At 48.2% G+C, this 23,578-nt stretch overlaps 1 protein-coding gene across 3 annotated transcripts in view; it reads left to right on the forward strand.

Annotated features, from left to right (window-relative positions):
• The window catches only part of ZUP1 (zinc finger containing ubiquitin peptidase 1), a 705,973-nt gene that overhangs the window by 175,729 nt on the left and 506,666 nt on the right, over window positions 1-23,578 (forward strand). For all 3 annotated transcript variants that reach the window (XM_069606641.1, XM_069606639.1, XM_069606640.1), the window contains exon 2: window positions 19,070-19,180. In XM_069606641.1, coding sequence (XP_069462742.1) covers window positions 19,070-19,180 — 111 coding nt within the window. The remainder of the gene's footprint in view (window positions 1-19,069; window positions 19,181-23,578) is intronic.

Below are 23,578 nucleotides of genomic sequence, written 5' to 3' on the forward strand. Positions count from 1 at the left end.
GCTTGTACTCCCTCAAATCTAATCACTCTATCTGTTCAATTTGTTCCATGTATTCCTTCTCATGCAATTCGTCTGATCTATGCATGTTACGCCCTCATCATCCGGTCCACCCATTTCATCTGTTCTGCCCACCTTATTCGCTCTACAAGCATCATCTGTTTCACCCACTTCATCCATTCCATCTACTTCATCCGTCCCGCCCGCTTCTTCCGTTCCACCCACTTTATCCGTTCCACCTTTTCCGCTGTTCTATTGGCTTCATCCGTTCCGTCCAAGCACTTACTTCATCCGCTCCACCCATTTACTTCATCCGCTCCACCCATTTACTTCATCCGCTCCACACACTACATCCGCGCCCCGCACTCTTCATCCGCGCCCCGCACTCTCCATCCGCGCCCCGCACTCTCCATCCGCGCCCCGCACTCTCCATCCGCGCCCCGCACTCTCCATCCGCGCCCCGCACTCTCCATCCGCGCCCCGCACTCTCCATCCGCGCCCCGCACTCTCCATCCGCGCCCCGCACTCTCCATCCGCGCCCCGCACTCTCCATCCGCGCCCTGCACTCTTCATCCGCTCCACACTCTTCATCTGCTCTACAGCTCTTTATCCGTTCCACCCACTTCATTCGCTCTACCCACGTAATCCGTCCCATGCACCCCATCCGTCCCATGCACTCCATCCATATCATGCACTTGATTTATCTATTCCATTAATTCCGGTCATTCCAGGCACTCTGTCATTCCATGCCATCTGTCAGTTCCATGCACTCTATCTATTCCGTGCATACCATCCGTATTATGTACTCATCCTTTCCATCCTCACGTCCACTTTATTCCTCTCGTCCACTTTGATCCTATCTTCTATTTCATTGATATCATTAATTTCCTTTATTTCATCCACTTCACTGCTTTCATTGAGTTCATTCCTTTTCCACTTTAATAATTTTGTCTACTTCACTCATGCTATTCAGTTTATCCGTTTCAATTTACATTGGCGCTTGGTGGTTATTAGTTTTTGATTTCTCGCTCGGATCATGATGCTGGACTGATATTTATGCTAAGGCAGCTTTGGGCTAAGGTCATTGATTGCTGTTATCCAGTTTGAGTTAGGAGTCGATTTTTAGGGGAAGAGCCATGTGTTCAGTAATTTGCAGAAAGACATGAGGTCCTCAGTGAGTCGGATGTGGGGTGGAAGTACATTCCACAGAGTATGGGCCAGGGATGAGAATGATGATCCACCTAACCTGACTGAGTTGGTTTTAGGTATGCCCAGGAGGCTGGCAGAGCTTGATCTTAGAGTGCCTGGAGGATGGTAGGGTTTTAGTTTGTCTTGAAGATATTGAGGTCCGGTTTTATGCATTGCTCGGTGGGATATGCATAAGGTTTTGAAGGTCACCCTTCGGGCAACCCGGAAGCCAGTGCAGAGTTTTGAGAGCTGCGGAGGTGTGGTCTCTTGGGCCAAAAGCTAGTAGCACTTTGGCTGCTGCGTTTTGTGCTCTTTGTAGTTTAGTCAGTTAGTACGCGTGGACTCTGAGGTAGAAGGGGTTAGCATAGTCCAGCCTTGACATAACGATCGATTGGAATGCGGAGAGTCTGTTGGTAAAGGAGAGGTATGGAAAAATGCGCCTAAGAGTTTTAAGGTGGTAATGGCAGGACTTGGAGACGTTGTTGACTTGAAGCGAGAGGGTTAGGTCTGAGTCTAGGGTGCATCCAAGGTTTTTTACTGAATTTGAGGGTGTTCAGGGAATTGCCCATGGCAGATGGCCAGGGTAGAGGGTGTGGAAGAAGTTCGGTGTTGCCACATACCATGATTTCAGTTTTGGAGGGGTTTAGTAAGAGGTGGTTTGTGGTCATCCAGTGATCTATGTCGAGGAGGCAGGAAGCGAGGTTGGGTTGGCAGTTGGGTTTTGAATTCAGTAGTTTTAGGATTAGTTGTGTGTCATCGGCGTAGTTATAGCACAGGATATTGTGCAAGCGGATTATTCGTGGGAGGGTGGACATATAGAGGTTAAACAGGAGGGCTGATAGGCATGCTTCTTGTGGAACTCCAGTGTTGACTGGTCGTGCGTGGGAAGCAAAGTTACATTATTTTTAAGCAGATGGACTTGGGTACTGATTAATAGCGGGTTTACCAAAGGTAGTGTAGGTAAATGCCCTCTGGAGCCTCTAGAGGAGATCTCGGAGGTCCCAATACATTTTTGTCAGTTAAATCAAGGTTTTGGTGGAGGTGCCTGGGCCGACTACAAGGATATCTCTGCTCTCTTGAGGTGAGAGCGAATGTCAGCAGTTGACTGTGCAGGTTTCATTCTTAATGCAGCAGGTGTCAGCAATAATGTTGACCTCCAAGCCGGTTTTAGCGTATGAGTATCATTGCTTTTTTCCAAACATGCCGGCTGAGGGGGAATTTGCGGCATTGTGGATTTCGCTGTCTAAGCACAAGACATCTTGATTTCAATTTAGAATATATTAGAAGGTCAAAAACACTTAGCCTAAAGCCCTGGCTGACAAGGCATGAAAAAGGTCATAAGTAAGAGTTGTGAAAGATCAGCGCTTCACTGCCCAACAGCACTCACGGAGCACTCTTCGAGTGCGTGTGGCCCCCTCCTTATATGCCGATCTCGGTCTTGGGTGGCGGGATGTTACTCACCGGACGGGAGTAGTCAAGACAGGAGACCTGGACAGTGGGACTGGATGGTTGATTGAAGAGCTCGGGTTGGAGCCTCCACCTGAGCCTGCTCTCTCTGAGGGAAAGGACTCTTTTTGGTGATATGACCCTCTGCTGTAAGCTGCCAGACAGAGGGACCGATCACCCAAAAGAGCGGAGAGAACGCACCGCCACGGACCCGGCTGCAAGAAAAAACACACGGTTAACCACTGGACGCAATTAAAACTGCCAGTAGGTAACAACAAGCAAGGAAAGTATCTGAATAACCCAGTCCCCTGAATTAAACAACCACTGGACTCTTCCTGCAATTGCAGAAGAGGAGTTAGTACCTATCCTGACTAGTAGTGTAAGAAAAAGAGAGAAACAATGAATGTCTTACCCATAGGAGATTAAAGGTAGCTTATGCTCCGGGATTTGGACACAACAACAGTACAAAATAACAAACGGGAATGTTAGTCAGGTAGCTAGTCCCAGGCGGCACGAGGGACGCACTAGATACGGGTAGGTGCACAACTGAAAAGCGTTCTTAGGTGCACTTGGTATAGGGAGGTGCCAGGTAGAGTCACTTAAACAGAAAAGCGTCCTTGCATGCACTAGTGGAGCCAAGGGAAAGTGGATTCCAGATGGGAAAGCAGGATGCAGGGTCCAATATGAAACACACAAATATGAAACACACAAAGTGAGGTACCAATAGTGGATTTAAGAGTAGTACCATTCAGTTCAGAATTAACAAAAGCATCCTACTATGAACTATAATCCTTGGTTATGGTAGAAACGTTTTCACTCACCGGACGGGAGTATGACATGCAGGGAAAGCACACGAAAGTGCTTGGAACAGAATGAAAGCAGCAAGGCAGTTCTTTAAACATGTAATCAGGTCGGTACACAGGCGAGCAGAAGCACAACAAAATCAGCAGGCAGGTAGTCCTTTAAGCAGGCCGGTACAGGGGCGGGCAGAAACACAGCAAAATCAGCAGAGAGGGAGTGCTTAAAGCAGGTAATCAGGCCGGTACACGGGCGAGCAGAAAAACAGCAAAATCAGCAGGCAGACAGTCCTTTAGTCAAACGAAGGTCCGGTACACCGAGAAACGAGGAAGGAGCACAGATTCTGTTGAAAGCACTGAAATCTGATGCATAGGAGCTTCAGGGAGAGGGCGATGAAGACGGGACTTCCAATGCCGGCTGTAACATACAAACAGAAGCATCGTCCTCCAAGCTGCAGCAGCTTAAATCAATGAGGAGGCGGAGTCAAGTGACGCGAGGCTCACATGAGTTAAGGACTACAGAATCACTCAGGCTTCAATGGAAATGTAGGCTGAAGCCGCTCCGGACGGTGCTGCAGTAGCCAGCCTCCATGGCATTTGCCACTGTGTCAGAAACGGCACTACAGAATGCCGAACACCACTGCGGAGAGCAAGGGTTTTGCCAGATGCCCCTTTTGACCGTCTCCCCTGGTGGAAGTAAGAACGGGGTCGCTGTGTGGAAAGGTGTCGAGGTGTGACACAGGAGTTGTTTCCAACCGGTGCAGTTAATGTTAAATAAACAGCCTGAGTCAAAATGGAGCCATTGAATGATTGGTGAGTCTTTCACCACTGCAAAGTAAACCGCAGCACCTTCAATAGCTGTAGCAAGTCCATCAATGAATTGGGGAGAGGAGAGCACAACTCACAGCCTCAATTCTTTGCAGCCTAACAGCACTCTCTGAGCACTCTTCAGGTGTGGCCTTTAAGTAGTCCTGATGTAGCCTTCTTAAGACTTCCTTTCACTGTACTCCACCTACCACCATAGGTACTTTACAGAACTGTTTGGCCTTTTGACTTTCATGCAGTTACTAAATCTAATATGTTCTTCTGTCAGGTTTTGGGTTCCTCAGTCTTTAAAATCTGCAGAGTCATATGACTGTTTACGGTATCTTATTCACTTCCCATTTACCTGGTGTATTTCCTTACCAAGATTTTCTTTACATAGTATGGTCGGGATGCCTGTTATACACTCCTGGCAGGATTTTTGTTCCCTAAATTCCTTAATCCAACACAGTCTGCGGGATATTGCTTGTATTTTATTCACTTTCAACTTGCCTGGTTTGTTCCCCTACCAGGACTAGCTTACTAGCTTTACACATTTGCAACTGCCTGGTCTACTCTCCTTCCAGACTTTCTGCAATCACACTCTTACAATTGCCTAGTATACGCTCCTGCCAGGGCTTCTGTTTAATTGCACAAACTTATAGCTGCCTGGTATAGTCTTCTGCCAGGACTTGTCAGGTGTGAGCTCCTGTTCACTCTCCCACCTTTTGATGGGTCTGCCTTGTACCCTTTTTGTCCAAGATACTTGGTTTCTTAGAATCTGGCTTTTTAGTTTCTCTTGAAAGTCTCTCCCTTTTGGAAACTGCCCCTTTCAGTCTTTCTCTCACCGGTTTTACAAACCCTTCCTTTTCTCTCGTGGTTTCACTAGTTACATTTATTTCAGTTTGGCTTTCAGTCGCTGACACGCCCCGGTATCCCCTCTTTCCCTTTGTGGACTCACCAGTTCCTGATGCCGTTTGCCATTGTTACTAGAGTCTGCTGGGGACGGTCTCCTGCTGCTTTCCGCGTGGTGACCATTCCTCCACCGGTTTCCTGCTTCTTGAAGCTTCCGTTGGGCTTGTCTGCTTCGGATGGGATTCCGGTGAGCAACGTGCTGTTCTCCTATGCCAGTGAATGCTCAGAAGCCCCCTACTTGCTTCTGGCTTTCTTGCCGCGTGTCCCTGCTTCCAGCAGCCTTCTCCCCTCAGGACCCTGAGCCGATTGGCTCCACAGATGACTTCTTGCACGGAGAGGAGCAACACGCTCCTGCCAGCAGTCTCTCTGGTTCTTGTTTCAGTGATTTGAAGGTCCCGGGCACAGGTGTGCGCTCACTGCCACTAGAGCGCAGCCTGTGCTCATGGATTCCCGTGCTCTGCATTGCTCCACTCCCCTTCTTCGTCCCAGTGTTTTGGGAAAAGTGGGAATAGTCATCCCTTTCCATATCCATTTGAGTGTTTGCAATGGGTTTTAAAGGTAAACTAGGTTTGGAGGAAGAGTATGTAGGACTGTGAAAAGTGTCTCTTACAATATTACACGGCCAGTTGGATTTTAAAAGTTGGCCTTTGGAATATAACAGATTCATAAAACCCTCCATGGGTGGAAGAGGGTAGGTATTACAATAGGCTATTAGGGCATGAGATGTTGGAAATGTATTTTCAGAAAGGAAAGGGGGATACCATGTCTCATCAGATGATATCACCACCATATCCCGAAGGCTGTCTTTTCCCCTGTGTGATCCTCCCTCACATAACCACCCCCAGGGTCCGGAAGCGGCTGCCGTCCCCTGGCCACATGGGAGGATTCCACTGCCGGGAAAGAAGTGATGATACCATCGAATTAATCACACAGATCTCGTAGGAAAATTAGCCTCTCCATTATACAAAACATCTCTCTGCTAGTGGGCCTTCAGCATTATCTTGTCCATTACCTTATAAAAGTGGACCCTTCGTTAGGACATCCGAAACCGGCTTATTCTGTCGCTGTGCTGCTGAAAAAATCTGATGCATGCAATCCATTTATACAACCTCCGAGTCCTGGCTATCGGGACTCGCAAGAATGGCTTGAAATAAATCCTGAATGTAAGACTGTAGGTCTTGACATGATCAGGGACCCTGGAAATCCAAATGGTAATCCTCTGAGAACTGTTCCCTCTTTTGTCCTGGTATTCTTAAAACAGCCTCTGCTGTTCCTCGAGCACGACGAGCCTCTTGTCAAAGAGCGAAAGGTCGTAGCTCAACTTGCAAGTAGTGTTTTCCACCTCATCAATCAGGGACTCTGCCACTCTTTTGTCTACTGCATCAAGTCTCTGAGTGAATTCCACGACAGAGCTCTAAAACTCCCTTTTCAGCTAACATCTTCCCCAGATCCTGCTTCGTTGCCAGGGCTCCCTGTGTCCATCCCCTCCTCTGAACCCACTCTCACCAGAGTTTCTGTGGACTGTTCTAATTTGCAAAACATTTCTTGACATCATGGCCATGATGTCTCCTGTCCTCCCAGACCTGGCTCCCTTGGACGCTATTCCCGCAGGCAGACACCAATACAGCAACAAACCAGGCAACACGGAAGGGATTAGCCCAAGGGGCACTCCAAAATGATAGCTGGAGAATTAGCCACCTGGGAACCATAGTTGCCACTATTTCAACCAGAGGAGGATTCCACTTCACAAATGCTCTGGTTCAAATGGCGCTCCCATAGCTAGGATCCAACGCAGGATAGGAACTCCAGGGCTCTGCCGATAGAGGGAGTCGTCTTCTCCAGGCTGTAGCAGCTGTCAAAGGGTCTGTCGCATGAGGAGAAAGGCTTGACCAGGATAGTTAAGGTCCCAGGAGGTACCGGGGTTCGAGGGCCGAACTCCCAATGAACCGGACACTTTTAAGGAGCCAAATGCAGGTCTGCAAGGGTGACAAACTACAAACAAAAAAGTGATGGGTGGAAGGTTTTGAATAAATCTGAACCACTGCTCTGGGCAACCTTCCACACCACTGTTTTCTAGCCCGTCTGCGCCATTGCAAAAGGGGTACAGCCATATGCAAATTACTCAGGTACTGCCCCCCCCCAATGGGAGCAGCCCAGTCCGAACTGCTAGGCCAGGTCCCCTCTGCACGGAAGCATAAGCAACCCCAGAAATGCTTTGGCCTTGTTGGGCCTCATCAGTGAGGTGCAACTTGGTTCCCTATGGCGTCGGGGCATACCCTCTCTCCCACAGGGAGACAAACTACAACCAAAACAGTGATGGGTGGAAAGTTTTGAATAAATCTGAACCACTGGCACTGCTCTGGACAATCTTCCACACCACTGTTTTCAGGCTGGGCTGTTCCCATTGGTGGCAGTACCTGACTGATTTGCGTTTGGCTGGACCTCTTTTGCAATTGCGCAGACTGGCTAAACAACGGTGGTGTGGAAAGTTGCTCAGAGCAGTGCTAGTGGTTCAGATTTATTTAAACTCATCCACCCATCACGTTTTTAGTATGGTCTGCAAGAGTGTGCTAGCTCAAAGTCCCTCACTGGTTGCACAAGGCTCACTGTCTTCGCTGTCTCCTCCAATCCTCCAACCTGCAGAAGTATCGCGCCATTGTGTGGCAGGGCCCCCTTGAGAGAATCGTGCCCTGGGTGATGTATTCTGGCACAGCCTCCCTCTGGTGCGTTGCGCCCTGCCGTGGCTTAGAGGAAGACTGCCCTATGCAGCCACCAAGTGCCTGGGGCTCAGCCCACACTCCCCCAGTGCTCCAGAGCTAGTGTGTATGTAATATGTGGGGAATCGGATCCCCCGGGCTGCTGCGGGAAGATCGCCTTCACAGAGTTGGCAGAGCACCTCCTGCTTGGCTCCCAGCAAAGCCACGTTCCCAATGGTTGATAGTTTAAAAGACCACTGAGCGATTGTGTAGGATCAAAATATTGACTTTTCTTTTTTTGTGGTCGGCTGCCATGCATATATTGTCCAGCAAGGATACCATAACCAACTCGGGGCCTCTTCCGGGACAAAATCTGACTTGCTGTGGATCAAGGAGAGAGTTTTTCAGTTTTAAATTGTTCTGTGGCAAGGCATGGTAGGAGTTTGGCGAGGAACGGCTGTTAAATATTGGTCTGTAACTGCCAAATTTGTAGAATCAAGATAATTTTTGCAGAGGAGGGAGTTTGCAGGAAAATGGCGACCACCTTTTCAAAAGGAGGCCACTAAGTCAGAGCTGAGGCAAGGCTGTATATATACTGTGAGAAAGGCATGGTATCAAGAGAGACACAGACTCAAAGTAATAGTTTGAAAACCTTTTATTATCAAACCTTGTGGGGTTGGTGTAAGGTACCTACCTGGCCCTAACTCTAAGGGGATTGTTCCCATAAACTGATGCTTTTAAGGGCCGTCGATGTCTGTAAGTCCAAAACCAAAGTTTGTCTGTGTCCAAACCTATGCTTGCCCTCACCCTAAACCAAATGTGATGGGGGCTTTTCTTAAAGGAAAATGGTGACTCAAAAAAAGGAAATATAAACCACAGCTGGTTTCAGGTAGTCTTACTAATAGGTGTAGTTCTACCAGTTCAAAATAGTTCAACGCAAAAGGGTTGCCCTTGGAACCTTCCACGTAGGGCTTTTGCCGTCAGTCAGTAGAGTTCACAATGTATCTGGGTCTGTTGGGGTTCCCTTCCCCAGCTTTGATTCTTCCAGTTCCAAACAAAAAGAGACAGTTCCTGTTAGGTCTCTCACAGTTCCCTTCCCCAAGCCTAGGCCGCTCTTCACAAAGTTCAACAATGTCTTCACTGGGCCTTTTAGGGCTCCCCTCCCCAAGCGTAGGCCCCCCTTTATGAAGTTCAACCAACAAACAAAAAGTTCCTCTTGTCAGGATGTACTTTTCAATGTACCGTTCTTTCATGGGGGTGGTATCAGATACTTTCGAGAAAGCTGGGCTGTTTGCTCCTCCCAGGAGTAACCACTCTGATCTCTCAACCCCTGTCCTTTTCTGTACTTGTCTTCCTCTTAGCTCCTCCTTACTTGTACCTCTTGCACCCCTTTTTACTTCATCTGTATTTCTTTTACACTCTTCATGTTTTATCATGTGCACTTGCACCGTCTTCTTGCTTTGCTTTCTTCTGGTTGCCCCTCTTGCACACTTCTCACTTTGTTGTGCACACTTGCACCTTTCCCTTTTTGCTTTTGGGTCACTTGCACCCCTTTCTTGCTTTCGGGTCGCTTGCACCCTTTCCCTTTCCTTCTAGTCTTTAAAGTTCACTTTCCTCTTACCTCCCTTGGTTTCCACGCCACTAGTGCATCTTTCTTCATACTTTTTCTCCTGCTTTCCGCTCTCTTTACTTTTTCTCTTGCTTTCTGCTTTCTTTACCTTCATGCCGCTGTTAAACCTTGTCTGTTTCCACTCCTGTTCCAGCCACCCGCACGCTCTGAGTTTCTCTCTTTGACGAAACGCACTGCATAGCGCAGCGCTGGCGAGCAGTTTCCTCAGGATTCACTGGGTCTGGGTCAGGGTCTCATCACCTGCCCCCTCAGGAACCCTTGGGACTGGCACACGTCTCAAAGGAACCAGCATCTCTCTGGACTCGGCCAGCAGGTCGCAGTCTGCCTCACTCCAGCTGCTCCCCTCCGTACTCTCCAAGCTTTTCCTACTGCAGCTCCCTGCTTCTTGGCTCTCCTGGTCCTGTCAGCAACTCCAGGTCATTCAATGCTTCTGGCAGAACCACCCTTTTTATGATGCAGGTGAGTCAATTGGTGTCAGGTGTGCATAGTTGGAGTAAAGTGCTTGACCTTGCCTGACTTTTAGTGTAATAATTCAAAGGTGTTACATGGTAGGCCTCACTTTGTATTCCGATGTTGTTTCTATGGGTTATCCGCATTGCTCCCGATCGCCTCTTCTCCGTCTCAGTGCTTATTGGAAATGGGGAGGGAGAGATGGGGTGAGGGTGGAAATACCCTGGACTGACTGAGGGAGCCTGAAATTGTCTTATCCTCTTTTCACTACCAGGTGTGGGAACTTGTTGCGGTCCATTAAGGTGAGAGAATGATGGTAAATCCCCTTGTTTACTGGAGGGGGATATCTGGGAGGAAAAAGTGGGATCCCAGTATATTTTCTGAGTTTTGAGGAAGGAGAGACTAGGTTAGTGTTAAGAGTTGAAAAAGGGCTTGGTCTCTCTAGATGTCCAAAAGATTTGATCTTCCATTTTGGTGAAGGAGGGTTAAGGGGCAGGATGGGACTTGGGTGACAATATCCCATGAACAAAGAGGGTGGCTAGGATGGATTGGGGCAAAGAATGGGGAATACCTTGTCTCGCCTTCGGACGTTCTCCCTGCAGTCCGCAAGAAACCCCAGCCCAGTTGATCGTCCCTCGCTTTTTCTACCCCAGGGTTGGGATACAAGAACAATGGCCCTCCCCTGGCCACCTAAGCAACCGATCTCTGGGGACTACTTGTGAGAACACCCTCGGGTCTCTCGCAATACACAATGTCCAGGAAGTGATGAGACTTTGCAGGCCACATGGTTTTGAAGATTCTCTCATGATGGGGATTAAAGGGGAAACCAGAGTTTCAAATTGTCGAGAGGAGAGGAGAAAGCTGGATGTTGGAATAGTGGGTGGAGAGCCGAAGGGTTGGAATGGTTTTCTGGAGCATGGGAAGTATTACAAAAGGAAATGTTTTGCTTGATGGTCATTCTCGGCATAAAATACCTTATCTCCATGGGAGATGAGGAGATCAATGGTATGTTTAAGTTCTGAGATGTACAATTGATGACTTGTTTTACTTGAGCTCATGGCAAGCAGATTGTTCATGCTAGTCACAGCACTGCTCGGATTAGGTAAGATATCCCCTTTGGTACAATAAAGGAAGCATATGAGTCTAGCACCAATTTTGCTGCTTGTATATTAGGCAATGGAGAAAACAGACTATGTCCCATCAGTGTCTCCTAAACACATTTTTAGTAGGGCAAAATGGAGCACAGTTTTTATGTTTGCTGTGTAACATAAAGAGAAATGTAAGCACATTTATTTTTATGTCATGCAGCAAGCATAGCACATGATGGGGATTGGGACAAAACCTCTTTGCTTCTTTCCGCATCACCTAAGCAACAAAACTGATTCTAAGTGGAGGCCAGGTGGATGGCTCAGTGGCAACGAGTTTGTCTTGGAAGCAACACAGGTGTGAATCCTGGTGCCGCGCTTGGAGACTAGTCTCCAGTGTTAAGCGTCTAATGAAAGATTAATTAATAAAGTGAATTCTCTCAATTATTAGCACAGGTAAAACATTGATATAATCTGGCCCCTGCAGTCCATATCTCCAAGAACTGTAGTATTAATGACTGATCTTTAACTTGCTTTTAAGGTAGGAAGCTGTATCACAAGCATGAATCAATAAAGGATAACCACGTGCTTCAGAAAATGACCATCATATCTTGTCTGTCCTTTTCCCGCTTGTTGAAGCACTCTGAGATCAAGCATAGTCTCCTGCTTTGGACTGGCTGTGCCCAAACTCTTATGGCTACTTGTGATATGTAACAGTTTCTCTGTAGTCCAACTCTTAGATAGTCTTCATTGGTGCACTTTATAAATTAATTTCACTTTTTATTCATTAATAGATTCTAGCATGGTTTTTTCACTTTGTAATCTCTTAGACTCTCCGAAGTGACTCTTTTTCCGCTGTCACCAAAACATTAGTTTTTATTATTTTATATTTGGTGCTTTGGCTTGGCAAATGCACATTTATAATCCAATCAAAAGTTTTACTTAAATTAATATTGTTGTTCATAACATATGCATTCATAACATATAATTATAAATTGCCTACAGTTATGCTTCCCACTATGAAGATACTGGCAATAACCGCAATGTGAAGTAATAAAAAAAAAATATATATATATATATATTTCTGAGGCTTGTGGAATCTGCTTAGATCACATGCTGTGCATAGGCCGACATCTAGTGGAAGCTGCGGAGTATTACAGTTTGTTTTTCGAAACTCGAAAATGGGCGTCGACACAGGCGTGCCAGTAATACTATCCCTAGTGTGACGTCCACTGTACCCAAGATCCCTCACGCGTCTGGGATCCTCAGATTGTTTTTTTCCGCCATACTGGTCGGAAGCATCTTGCGGAGTCCCCTGGCCTTAGCCATACTTTTGCTAATTATTGCAATTTACAATTATTTATTGACATCCTTCCCCACCCCAACGTCGACCATCGACTCGACGACGGCTGGAGAAGACATCGACCGTCGGCTGCTGCACGACGGATCTGGGCCTCGGAAGGCCGCTGGCCTCGGCCCGGGCCTAGTAGGCCGCTGGCCTCGGCCCTGCAAGTAGGGAGAGTGGGGGGTGGTACATACTCTTCACTCTTGGTATATAGGTACACCTTATATATTTCCTACACTTACCAGCCCGCTGCCTCAAGGTGCGTATGGAGGGTACCCCTTTCCAATTCTGCCCCAAGTGCAACCGCAAATACCCTTGGGTCGACAGGCACGCCACGTGCAATCTCTGCTTGCCGAGGGACCACCCCGAAGCGAACTGCAGAGCGTGTAGTAGGTTTAAACCTAAAACACTTAAGGACCGTTCGACAAAGCGTTGGGCCCACCACGCCAGGCAGGCAGCCATGGCAGCGGAGGGCGCCTTCAGCGATGGCAGCGACGCCGTACTTTCGGACGGCAAGGTCATTACGGCGTCGAAAGACTGCCGAGCGCAGGTCCCCGACCTCGGAAGGTTGTCCGGCAGGGCGGCTATGGGGAAGACCCCCAGAGACGCAAGCGCTACACATCCTACACACACTAAGCACACTAAGTCCAACCGAACCTCGACGACGTCGACTTCTCGGAAAGAGGCACGGATAGAACGGTCCGACTCGGTGTCCTCTGGGCGCTCTCAATCGAGATCGCCTCATGACGCAAGGCAATCATCCACTCTTGCCAAGAGTGCCTCGCTCCATAGATTAACGGAAGTTCGATCGTCGGAAGACGAAGACGACTTCCACCCCCAGGCCGCGCTCTAAGAGACCTAGAGCGCAGTTAACACCAGCGAGGCCCCACGCTCGAAACAAGATACCTCTCCCGACCCTCGGCGCCAGGCGTCGAAAGTCTCTGGGGCCTCCAAGGGGCAGGGAAAACATTTTTCCACGCACGGGGAGGGAGGGAAACAGCGGAAAGCTCAGCCTTCCACTCCTGTAAGACCATCCTTCCACCCCAAGCAGACAGATGAACATAAATCTACTGGGACTTCAACATCCAGCAAGGGTACCCTTGATAAGTCCTCTAAGTTGCCTACTAAAGTCATACCCTGTTCCAAAGAATGGTCCAGTGAGGACATAGACAGGGTCATGTCAAGGATGTCTTCCTTAGCTGATTTTTATGACAAAAACCCAGAACATTTCCTTTCGTATGACCCTCAAGGGGCCACACCCTCAGGCTCCTCTGATCCTATCCCCCTAAGTAAAAAGGCCCGGGTCGAAAGACATGACCCCTTCGAGGTGCAGCCTTACTCTACTCCATACTCTACTCCACACCCCAGATACCAAGGAAATCCTTTCCCTGAAGGGGACCAGGAGTTTACAATTATGGAGGAACGAACCGGGTCTGAATACTATGCGGAGGATGAGGACCTGGAGGAGGTAGAAGATGAGCAGGAAATTTACAGAGTAGATTCCCCGGTAGAGAGCGAAGCCCCAGTTACCGACTCGCCAGTTGATAACCAACCCCTCCTTAATGAAGTTCTTGCTCGCGCAGCAGAACATTTTCACATCGACACCCACGGTGTACAGGAGGAAAGGGACTTCGCAGAAGAGTTGGTGGGAGAGAGGAGGCCGGTCGCTCAGACCATCCCTATCCTTAAATCCATCCAACGTAGAATAGATCCATCCCTGGTGAATCCTAACCTCACCAGAGCCGTCAACCCCAGAGTCGAAAAACTTTTTCGGGCAGCCCAGTCTGACCCTCTTTATATAAGAGGTCATCTTAAACCAGACTCCCTAGTGGTTACCAACACTCGGAAGAGGGCTGGGACACCCTTATCGTCGTCAGAAGCTCCTCCCGACAAGGAGAGCAAAAGACTGTACGGGTTTGGCAGGAAGGTAGCCTCAACGTCCGCCTACCAAGCAAGGATTGCAAACTCCACCACCCTGTTGGCAAGTTACAACTGCCATCAATGGGAAGAGGTCGCGGCGCTCATAGCCTCTGCTCCTGAACCGTTAAAGGGCCAGTTGGCTCGGATCTCGGCAGAAGGGAGAGCCGTGTCTGGTTGCATATTAAAAGCAACTTTCGACGCTGCAGACAACGCAGGAAGATTGATAGCAGAAGGTACTGTTATCAAGAGACATGCGTGGTTACGGCAGTCGGGGTTCAAAACAGAAACACAGGCTTCATTAATAGACAAGCCGGTGGAACCAGATCTATTGTTTGGGAAAGCGGTCGAAGACGCACTTAAGAATGCCAAGGACGAGTATGAGACTCTCAAATCCCTTGGCCAGCTTACCAACAAACCCCCGAACCAGAGGGGGAACAGTAATTTTCGTCGCCCACGCGGCCAAAATTCACAAAGAGGCAACTATGCCCAAGGACAGGGTACACAATGGAACAACAACCAGCAGTCTACCCAAAGTTACAGCAAGGGTAACAAGAGAGGTCGTGGAAGAGGCAGAGGCAGCCCCAACAAGGGAGGTGGCACGCCTCCGCCAAAGCAGTGACGCTCAGTTCAGGGTCCCTTCTCACGCAACCCCAGTAGGGGGACGCATTTCCAACTTCACCCAGGCTTGGGAAGGGATCACCTCAGACAGATGGGTGCTGTCAACAGTGTCCACAGGATATTGTATAGAATTACTGCAGCGTCCCCGGAACCACCCTCCACGACAAAGAATACACTCCTTAGAACATCAGAAGATCCTTCTCGAGGAGATCGCCATTCTGCTAGAAAAGGACGCGATAGAACTCGTCCCAGGACACCAGGTAAACAAGGGTATCTATTCAACTTACTTCCTTGTGCCAAAGAAAGATTTGACAATGCGCCCAGTATTGGACCTACGGCCTGCCAACAAGTATGTCAAGCCCCAAAAATTCCGTATGACCACGCTACAAGAGGTAATCCCCCTCCTGAAAAAAGGGGACTACATGGCAACCTTGGATATGAAAGATGCTTATTTTCATATTTCCATGCTCCCAGCGCACAAAAAATACTTGCGCTTCAAAGTGGACAGTCGCCACTACCAATTCAAGGTACTGCCCTTCGGGATAGCTTCAGCACCAAGGGTATTCACCAAGGTACTGGCGGTGGCAGCTGCACACCTACGCAGGGAGGCAATCCCAGTGTACTCTTATCTGGACGACTGGCTCATAACGGGGGAAACCCCAAGAATTTGCAGGTCAAACATTCAGAGGACTATCGACCTCCTCCACGAATTAGGCTTCTCTATCAACGAGAAGAAGTCAAGTCTGGTGCCAAGCACCTCAAAACAGTTCCTAGGAGCAATCCTAGATACTCAGAAAGGGTTGACCTTCCCCTCGGAAGAGAGAATTCGGAATATACTACTGCAAATTCCACATTATCAGTCAGGTCAACAAATAACGGTACGCAAAGCAATGCGGTTACTGGGCATGATGGCGTCATGCATTTACCTGGTCCCCCACGCGCGTCTGCGCATGCGTCCCATGCAGGAATGGTTGGCGAAACAATGGTCTCAGGCAAGTGTTCAGTGGGACGATCTAGTGGTCGTTTCGCCAACACTCATACAGAGCTTACACTGGTGGACAAAAGAGAATCTCGCAAGGGGAAAACCCTTCTACGATCCCGAAGTACAAGCAGTGGTAACTACAGATGCTTGCCTGACTGGGTGGGGAGCTCACCATCTCCACCACACAGCTCAGGGTCTCTGGTCTCACTCAGTAGCCAAGAACCACATCAACCTGCTAGAGCTTCTGGCAGTATTCCGAGCGCTTCGGGCGTTCGAGCCCCATCTACTAAACTTGTCGGTGCAGATCCGGACGGACAGCACGACAGCCATGTTCTATCTGAACAAACAAGGAAGGACTCGTTCGCCAAATCTGTCCAAGCTTGCCCAGAAAATCTGGATATGGGCACTCAGACGGAACATCTTCCTATCAGCACAACATGTTCCAGGGGAGCTCAATTCCCTAGCGGATGCCCTAAGCAGAGACTCCCTCCCAGAAGAACACGAATGGGTCCTTCACAGAGAGATCGTAGAAGATCTATTCTCTCAGTGGGGTTTCCCCACTATAGACCTATTCGCCACAAGCGAAAACAAACAATGCCCAGGATTTGCATCCAGGTTCCCCCAGCCAGACTCCCAAGGGAACGCCCTGTGGATGAACTGGTCAGGGATGTTTGCGTACGCTTTTCCTCCAACTCCTCTCATCAGGAAGGTGGTGTACAAGATGAACAAGGAATCGATGACGCTCATCCTAGTTGCTCCCATGTGGGCGAGACAACCATGGTTTCCACACCTACGCAGGATGGCGCTGTGCGAGCCCATCAAACTCCCAGCCTGGTACAACCTACTGTCCCAGCAACAAGGTCAAACAGTGCACCAGGAACCCAACTCAATGAACCTGGCAGCATGGCTCCTGAGGTCATAGAGTTTGTGCATCTCAATTTACCACAGAGGTGTATGGACATCCTAAAAGAATCCAGGAAACCAAACACAAGGCACTGTTACTCTGACAAGTGGAAGAGATTCGTTATTTGGTGCCAGAATAAACAAATCAACCCAGTTGATTGCACTCCTTCCAACGTGGTAACATACATGCTCCACCTGCTGGACGCAGGTTTGGTTTTTAACTCTCTGAAAGTACACCTGGCAGCCCTCTCGGCTTACACCACATCCCATAACAAAGTATTGTGGTGGAAAGTACCAGTAGTTAAAGCCTTCATGGAAGGAGTAAAGAGACTTCACCCTCCTATTTCGAACCCACCGCCAGGGTGGGACCTTAATGTGGTGCTAGCTAAGCTCATGGGGGCCCCCTTTCGAACCCATGCATAAAAGTAGTCTCAAACACCTGACTTATAAAACTGCCTTCTTAGTAGCCATTACCTCTATAAGAAGGGTCAGTGAAATTCAGGCTCTGTCAGTGCAGGATCCTTTCTTTACTATCCACAAAGACAAACTGGTTTTACGCACACACCCTAGGTTCTCACCTACATTTATATCTAAATTCCATGTAAACCAGTCCATCGAGCTTCCGGCTTTCTTCCAGAACCCGCAAAGCTCGGCTGAGGTGAAACTACACACCCTTGATGTGCGTAGGGCGGTCCTCTACTATGTAAATAAAACCAGACCGCTAAGAAAAACAGATCAACTGTTTGTCTCCGTAGCTACAGGCAGAGAGGGGGATCGCGTCTCTAAAGGCGCGATCTCGAAGTGGATTATCAACTGTATACAGCTGTGTTACTCTCTTTCTGGAAAAACTCTGCCTTTTACGCCAAGGGCCCATTCTACTAGAGGCATTGGTGCCACTCTGGCTTTCATTGCAAATGTTCCCCTCGACACCATTTGCAAAGCAGCTACTTGGAGCTCTATTCACACCTTTACTCAGCATTACTGCATTGACACTCATTCCAAGACAGATACACAAGTGGGACAAGCGGTTCTAAGACACCTGTTTGCTCATGACCCTTCTCACATCCCACCTCCTTCTTCGGGTACTGCTCGCTAATCTATGCACAGCATGTGATCTAAGCAGATTCCACAAGCCTCAGAAGGGATACATTACTCACCGTAATCGTATTTCTGATGCTTGTATCTGCTTAGATTCACATGCGACCCACCCTTCCTCCCCTCCGAGAGAAGGCGCATGATTGCTTGTAGTCTTACCTTCCTGTCTATCTGCTTGGATTATCTGTACTCACGCTACTCCTCATGCTTCCTCATGTCAGAAAAAATACAATCTGAGGATCCCAGACGCGTGAGGGATCTTGGGTACAGTGGACGTCACACTAGGGATAGTATTACTGGCACGCCTGTGTCGACGCCCATTTTCGAGTTTCGAAAAACAAACTGTAATACTCCGCAGCTTCCACTAGATGTCGGCCTATGCACAGCATGTGAATCTAAGCAGATACAAGCATCAGAAATACGATTACAGTGAGTAATGTATCCCATATATATTTTTCTGGCTACCATTGCATGTTTCTTCCTCTTGCCTTCATTCATAAAATCCAATGTTACAATGAAATAAAGGGACTGTATGTTGTGGGGAACATTTTAATTTATTATTTTACATGAAAATCTGCTACCTGATATCATCAGCACTTGATGAGGTTCTCCTAGATTGTCTTTTACCACAGCGCTTGCACTACGGCCGTGTCCATCACCTTTGCTTCTTCAGCCTGGGGGTTCCTACCCCGTGTCCATCATCGCTCTTGTACTCTGAATATCTGCCATATTACAGACACACAGACCTCTATGTAACCTGGTCCGTATGCCTGCTGTTGCTAAGCCGACCATCCTTTGTAACCTGGTCGTCACAATTTTTGGCTTTCCTTTTCTATTGCAACAGTGTGTAATGCCGACCATCCTGTAACTCTCATCCGCACAATTTGGTGTTCCTCTTCTACTGTACTGTAACTGCAACATATGCCTTCTGTCTAAGCACCAAAATACCTCAGGGTTAGGCTGCGCTATACAAATAATAAACTAAACTAAAACAATCCTAAATGCTACACTTTTTAACATTTGAACCCTTTTTGGCCTAAGAGGTTGCCCATGAACCATGTAAGATACGAGCAGAAGGGGACATCTTGGGCAATAAATACAATTAAAAACAAAAAGAAAAATGCGCTTTGTCGTCTTCGTAAACTATTAAAATACAAAAGGGTACCCGCATTGTTCCTCACTATTTAATTGTCTCTTCCAGGAATTGGCCTGCCATGCTATGAATGCCCGTTCTGTCAACTAGTCTGTTCTAATTGTCACATCCTCCAGGAGCATGTTAACCTTCACTTGGAGGAAAGCATTTTTCCACATGGTGAGTTATGTTGTATGTTGTCTGCTGGTTTGTAGTTTCGAAATGTATTAAAATCAATTTTATACCATCTTTTTTCAAAGATAGAAAACATGAGGATGTTTATATTATCCAAGTATCCAGGTAGCATATCTTAAACATTAGGCAGTAGTTTAAAGAGTGTATCTAATGATTTTCCGAACCACTTACTGTCCTGCAATTCTTCATTATGAGAAATGTTGCCAGGATTAATGACGAACTTCAGTTGTATACATGGCAGACTAGTATTTTGAGATTTTACCTGTGTGAACATACACAATCACACCAACCGGGTGCCGAAATAACAGTTTAAACTTGCATACATTACTACTCAATCTCCCCCCTCCCCTGACGCCCGACTCTGTGAGTTCAGATTTACTTGTCCTCACTGCTTGGACTATCATCCGTACGTTGTTGGATCTCATTGATCCTCTCACTGCGTCTGTGTGGCTTGGGTTTCTGAATCTGAGGTTTCGGCGCTGTTTAGTAAATATGCGATGTGTGGCTCCCAGATATCGGGGGGGCGTGTGTGTTGTGGTAATGTCCTTATAAATTCAGTGTCCATGTTTTGGCAGTACATAATGTCTTTTTTCCAGGCTTCGAGTGTGGGTATCGGGCCGCGGCCCCATGTCATAGCGATCCTCCTTCAAGCTAGTATCATGAGAAGGGCTGCTAGTTTTCGTATTGCAGGTTGCAGGTATTTGGTTAACCCGAGGAGAGGTGCTAAGGGGAGTGGGGTCACCTCTTCTCCCAATATGTTGGTTACTGTCTGTAGGACTTCATCCCAGATACGACATATCCCAGGGCAGTTCCAGGCGAGGTGGAAAAAGTCTACGTTTGCGGTCTTGCATCTTTCACGTTGTCCCGATTGCTCTGGGTGGTGGTTATGTTTCCTGACTGGGGTGTAATAGGTTTGGTGCACGAGGTTGAAGTGAATTTGTTTGAGACGAGTATTTAACGCAGCCTTCTGGGTTTGACGTAGGATATAGGCCCAGTCTTCTTCGGGTAATGTTTCCTGTATCGCTGTTTCCCAGTTTAACTTTACTCAGGGGTTGATCTTTACTGTGTCAGTTAGTAGGGACTTATACAGTAGTGACACTAGTTTCCCTTCGCCTTCGGCCTGTATTATGTTATGTAATAGGTCCCACGTCGGTGGATGTTTAGGGAATGATGGGAACAGGGCCTGCAGGGTGTGGCGTCGCCTAAAGTAGAGGAATATGTCGAGGGAGGTGGTGCCTCCCTTGTCTTTAGCCATTTGTGGGGTTATAAAGGAGCCCTCTGTGAAGAGGTCTCCAAATGAATGGATGTTGACTTTGTCTAGCCATGCGAGAAATGTTATCTCGTTCGTGAGGGGGATACCGGGAATGAATCTGATTGGCAGTAGGGGAGAGAATCTTAAGTTTACCTCGTATTTGCGAGCAATCTTTTTCCAAACTGCATATGTGGGTAAAACTGTATTTAGCGTGTTGTGTGACTGATGATGACAGCTCTTAGCAGGTTGGGGGATGCAAGGGCTCGCTCTATTTGTACATGTGGGCGGACGAAGTGTATCGTGTACCAGTGGCTCAAAAATTGTGCTTGGGCTGCCCAATAGTATTTTCCTATATCTGGGAGCGCAAGACCGCCTCCTGAAATTGCTAATGTTAATGTTGCGTATGCCACCCGCTCTGGTTTGCCCGCCCATAGTAATTCCAGAATGAGGCTTTTGACTTTTTGGAAAAAGGATTTCGGAAGTAGCAGTGGTATATTTGTGAATAGATGGAGGAGTTTGGGGAGAATCACCATTTTGGTCAGAGGTTCTACCCCACAGTGTTAGAGGGAGTGACTTCCATCTGTGAACCTGTTCTGCAGGGAGCTTAATGCTGTTTCATAGTTATCTTTATATATGTCCTTGTGACTGAGGGACATGTGGATGCCTAAGTATCGGACCTTTGTGTTTTCCCACTTAAGGCCGTGATCGTCCGTGAACTTGGTGGTGCTTGGAGTTAGGGGAAATATTACCGATTTTGACTGATTAGTTATGAGCCCGGACATATGACCGAATTTGATCACTTCACGCATTACTGGGTTGAGGTTGGTTTGGGGGTCGCTGATGTACAGCATGACATCGCCTGCATGGAGGGAGACCACTAGTCTGTCGGGTCCCAGCTTTAGACCTCTGTGTAATTGGTGGGATATCTCAGTCTCGATGCTAGGGGTTCCATTACCAAGGCGAAGATAAGAGCAGAGAGGGGGCACCCCTGTCTAGTCCCACGTTCCAGTTTGATGCTTGAGGATCTGGCGTTCCCTAGGGTAATGTAGTATAGTGGGTCTTTGTATAGCAGCGATATTAGTTTAATAAAGAAATTCCCTAGCCCCAATTGTCTTAGTGTTGCGAACATTTAGTGCCATTCAACATAATCGAACGCCTTTTCAGCGTTGAGTAGTACGGCTATTGCCTGTTGTGTTGGATCGAGGGCTTCTATAACGCCGAACAACCTTATGATGCCGTAGGTCGTACTCCGCCCTGGGATGAATCCAGCTTGATCGCCGAGTACTAATGCTGGCATGAGGGGGAGTAGGCGTGACACTAGAATTTTGGCTAGGATCTTGTTGTCTAGGTTGATCAAGGAAATCCGCCTGTACGATGCACAGTCTTCTGGGGGTTTACCGTCCTTGTGTAGTACTATCACATTGGCTTCGCGCATTGTGGGGGGGGGTGCTTCCTTGGTCTATAGATTCTTCGTAGACTTGAAGCAATAGAGGGGCTATGGTGGCTGTGTAGGCTTTATAAAATTCTCCTGTGAGCCTGTGAGGGCCTGGTGCTTTTGTGTTCGGGAGATGCTTGATTGCTTCTAGAATTTCTTCCAGTGTTATTGGCGCGTTTAAGGGTTTGCGTAGCTCTCCGGCTACCCAGTACAGTTCGGTGTCGTTTAGGAAGTCTTGTAGTGGTTCAAGGTCTATGTTGCGTTTGGAGCTATACAGGTCCTGGTAGAAGTCTCGGAACACTTTTATTATCTCTTCTTCCGTGTATAGTAGGGTTCTGAGAGAGTTTTTAATGCGTTCTACGCGGGTAGGTTTTTTATCGATTGATAATAGACGGGCCAGCAGTGCTCCTGGTTTTTGACCCTCTCCATATGATATGATATGATATGATATGGCATTTGTAACGCGCCTATACACAAGTGTTTCAAGGCGCGACGAGGCAGGGGGGGGGGGAGATCAAGGGGAGACCGACAACGATCCTACTAGGCCAGGTGTCATTCAGATCGCGTAAGTGCAAGGGTAGAGGGGACTGGGAAAAGTGCAAGGGGAAGGGGAGAGGGGGAAAAGTGCTGTACATGGTTAGTAGAATACAAGATAAGTAATAGGGCCAGCTGGTGGCAAGTGCAAGGAAAGTGCAGTACATGGTTAGTAGAATACAAGATAAATAATAGGGCCAGCTGGTGGCAAGTGCAAGGTAAGTGCTGGGAGAAGGGGCTGTAGGATACAGAGACGGTCCCGTAGTGCAGGTAGGCAGTGCAGGGAAGAGTGGCTGGGCCAAGGACCGAGATCGGTGAGTGGCCCAGTAGCAGATTCAGTGCAGGTTCAGTGATTTTAGCAGGGGAGAGAAGGAGAGAAAGCGGAGGCAAAGAGGAAGGTTTTTAGGTGCTTCCGGAACCGGAGATGGTTCTCCTCAAGTTTCAGGGAGGCAGGAAGGCTGTTCCAGAGGGAGGCCCCTGCTGCGGAGAGAGATCTACCCCCAGCTTGTTGCTTGGAGAAGCGGCTGACCCTGAGGTAGTTGGAGGTGGATAAGCGAAGAGCTCGAGAAGGAAGATATTTCGGAAGAGAGAGTTGAAGGTATTTTGGCCCAAGGCCCCAGAAGGCCTTGTGGACAATGCAGAGGGTTTTGAACTTAATCCTCGCAGCCACTGGGAGCCAGTGTAGTGATTTCAGTCCTGGAGAGATACAGTCCCTGGGCTTGAGGCCAAGGACAAGTCTCGCAGTCCTGTTCTGGATGAGTTGCAAAGGGCGGAGAGTAGAGGCAGGAAGATTTAGATAGAGGCTGTTACAATAGTCCAGCTTCGAGAGAACCAGGGCTCTGGAGACAGTGAGCTTCTGGGGGAAGGAGAGGAAAGGAAGGATACCTCTGAGGAGGTGTAGCTGGTAGTGTGACTTCTTAGAGACGTCAGATATGTGAGGAGAGAAAGAGAGTGTGGAGTCGAAGATGACGCCAAGGTTTTTTGCCTTGCAGGTAGGCGCAGGAAGAGGGCCAAGGGAGGCCGGCCAGAGAGCTGCAGGGAAGGAGGGAGTGGGTGTGCCGATCAGTAGAATCTCAGTCTTACTGGCATTAAAGCAGAGGTCGTTGGCGGCACACCATTCCTGGATAGCAGAGAGACAGTCAGAGATGAGGGAAGGGGAAGA

This window comes from Ambystoma mexicanum, chromosome 4p (assembly GCF_040938575.1).
Source record: "Ambystoma mexicanum isolate Mex_15411 chromosome 4p, UKY_AmexF1_1, whole genome shotgun sequence".
Lineage (NCBI taxonomy): Eukaryota > Metazoa > Chordata > Amphibia > Caudata > Ambystomatidae > Ambystoma > Ambystoma mexicanum.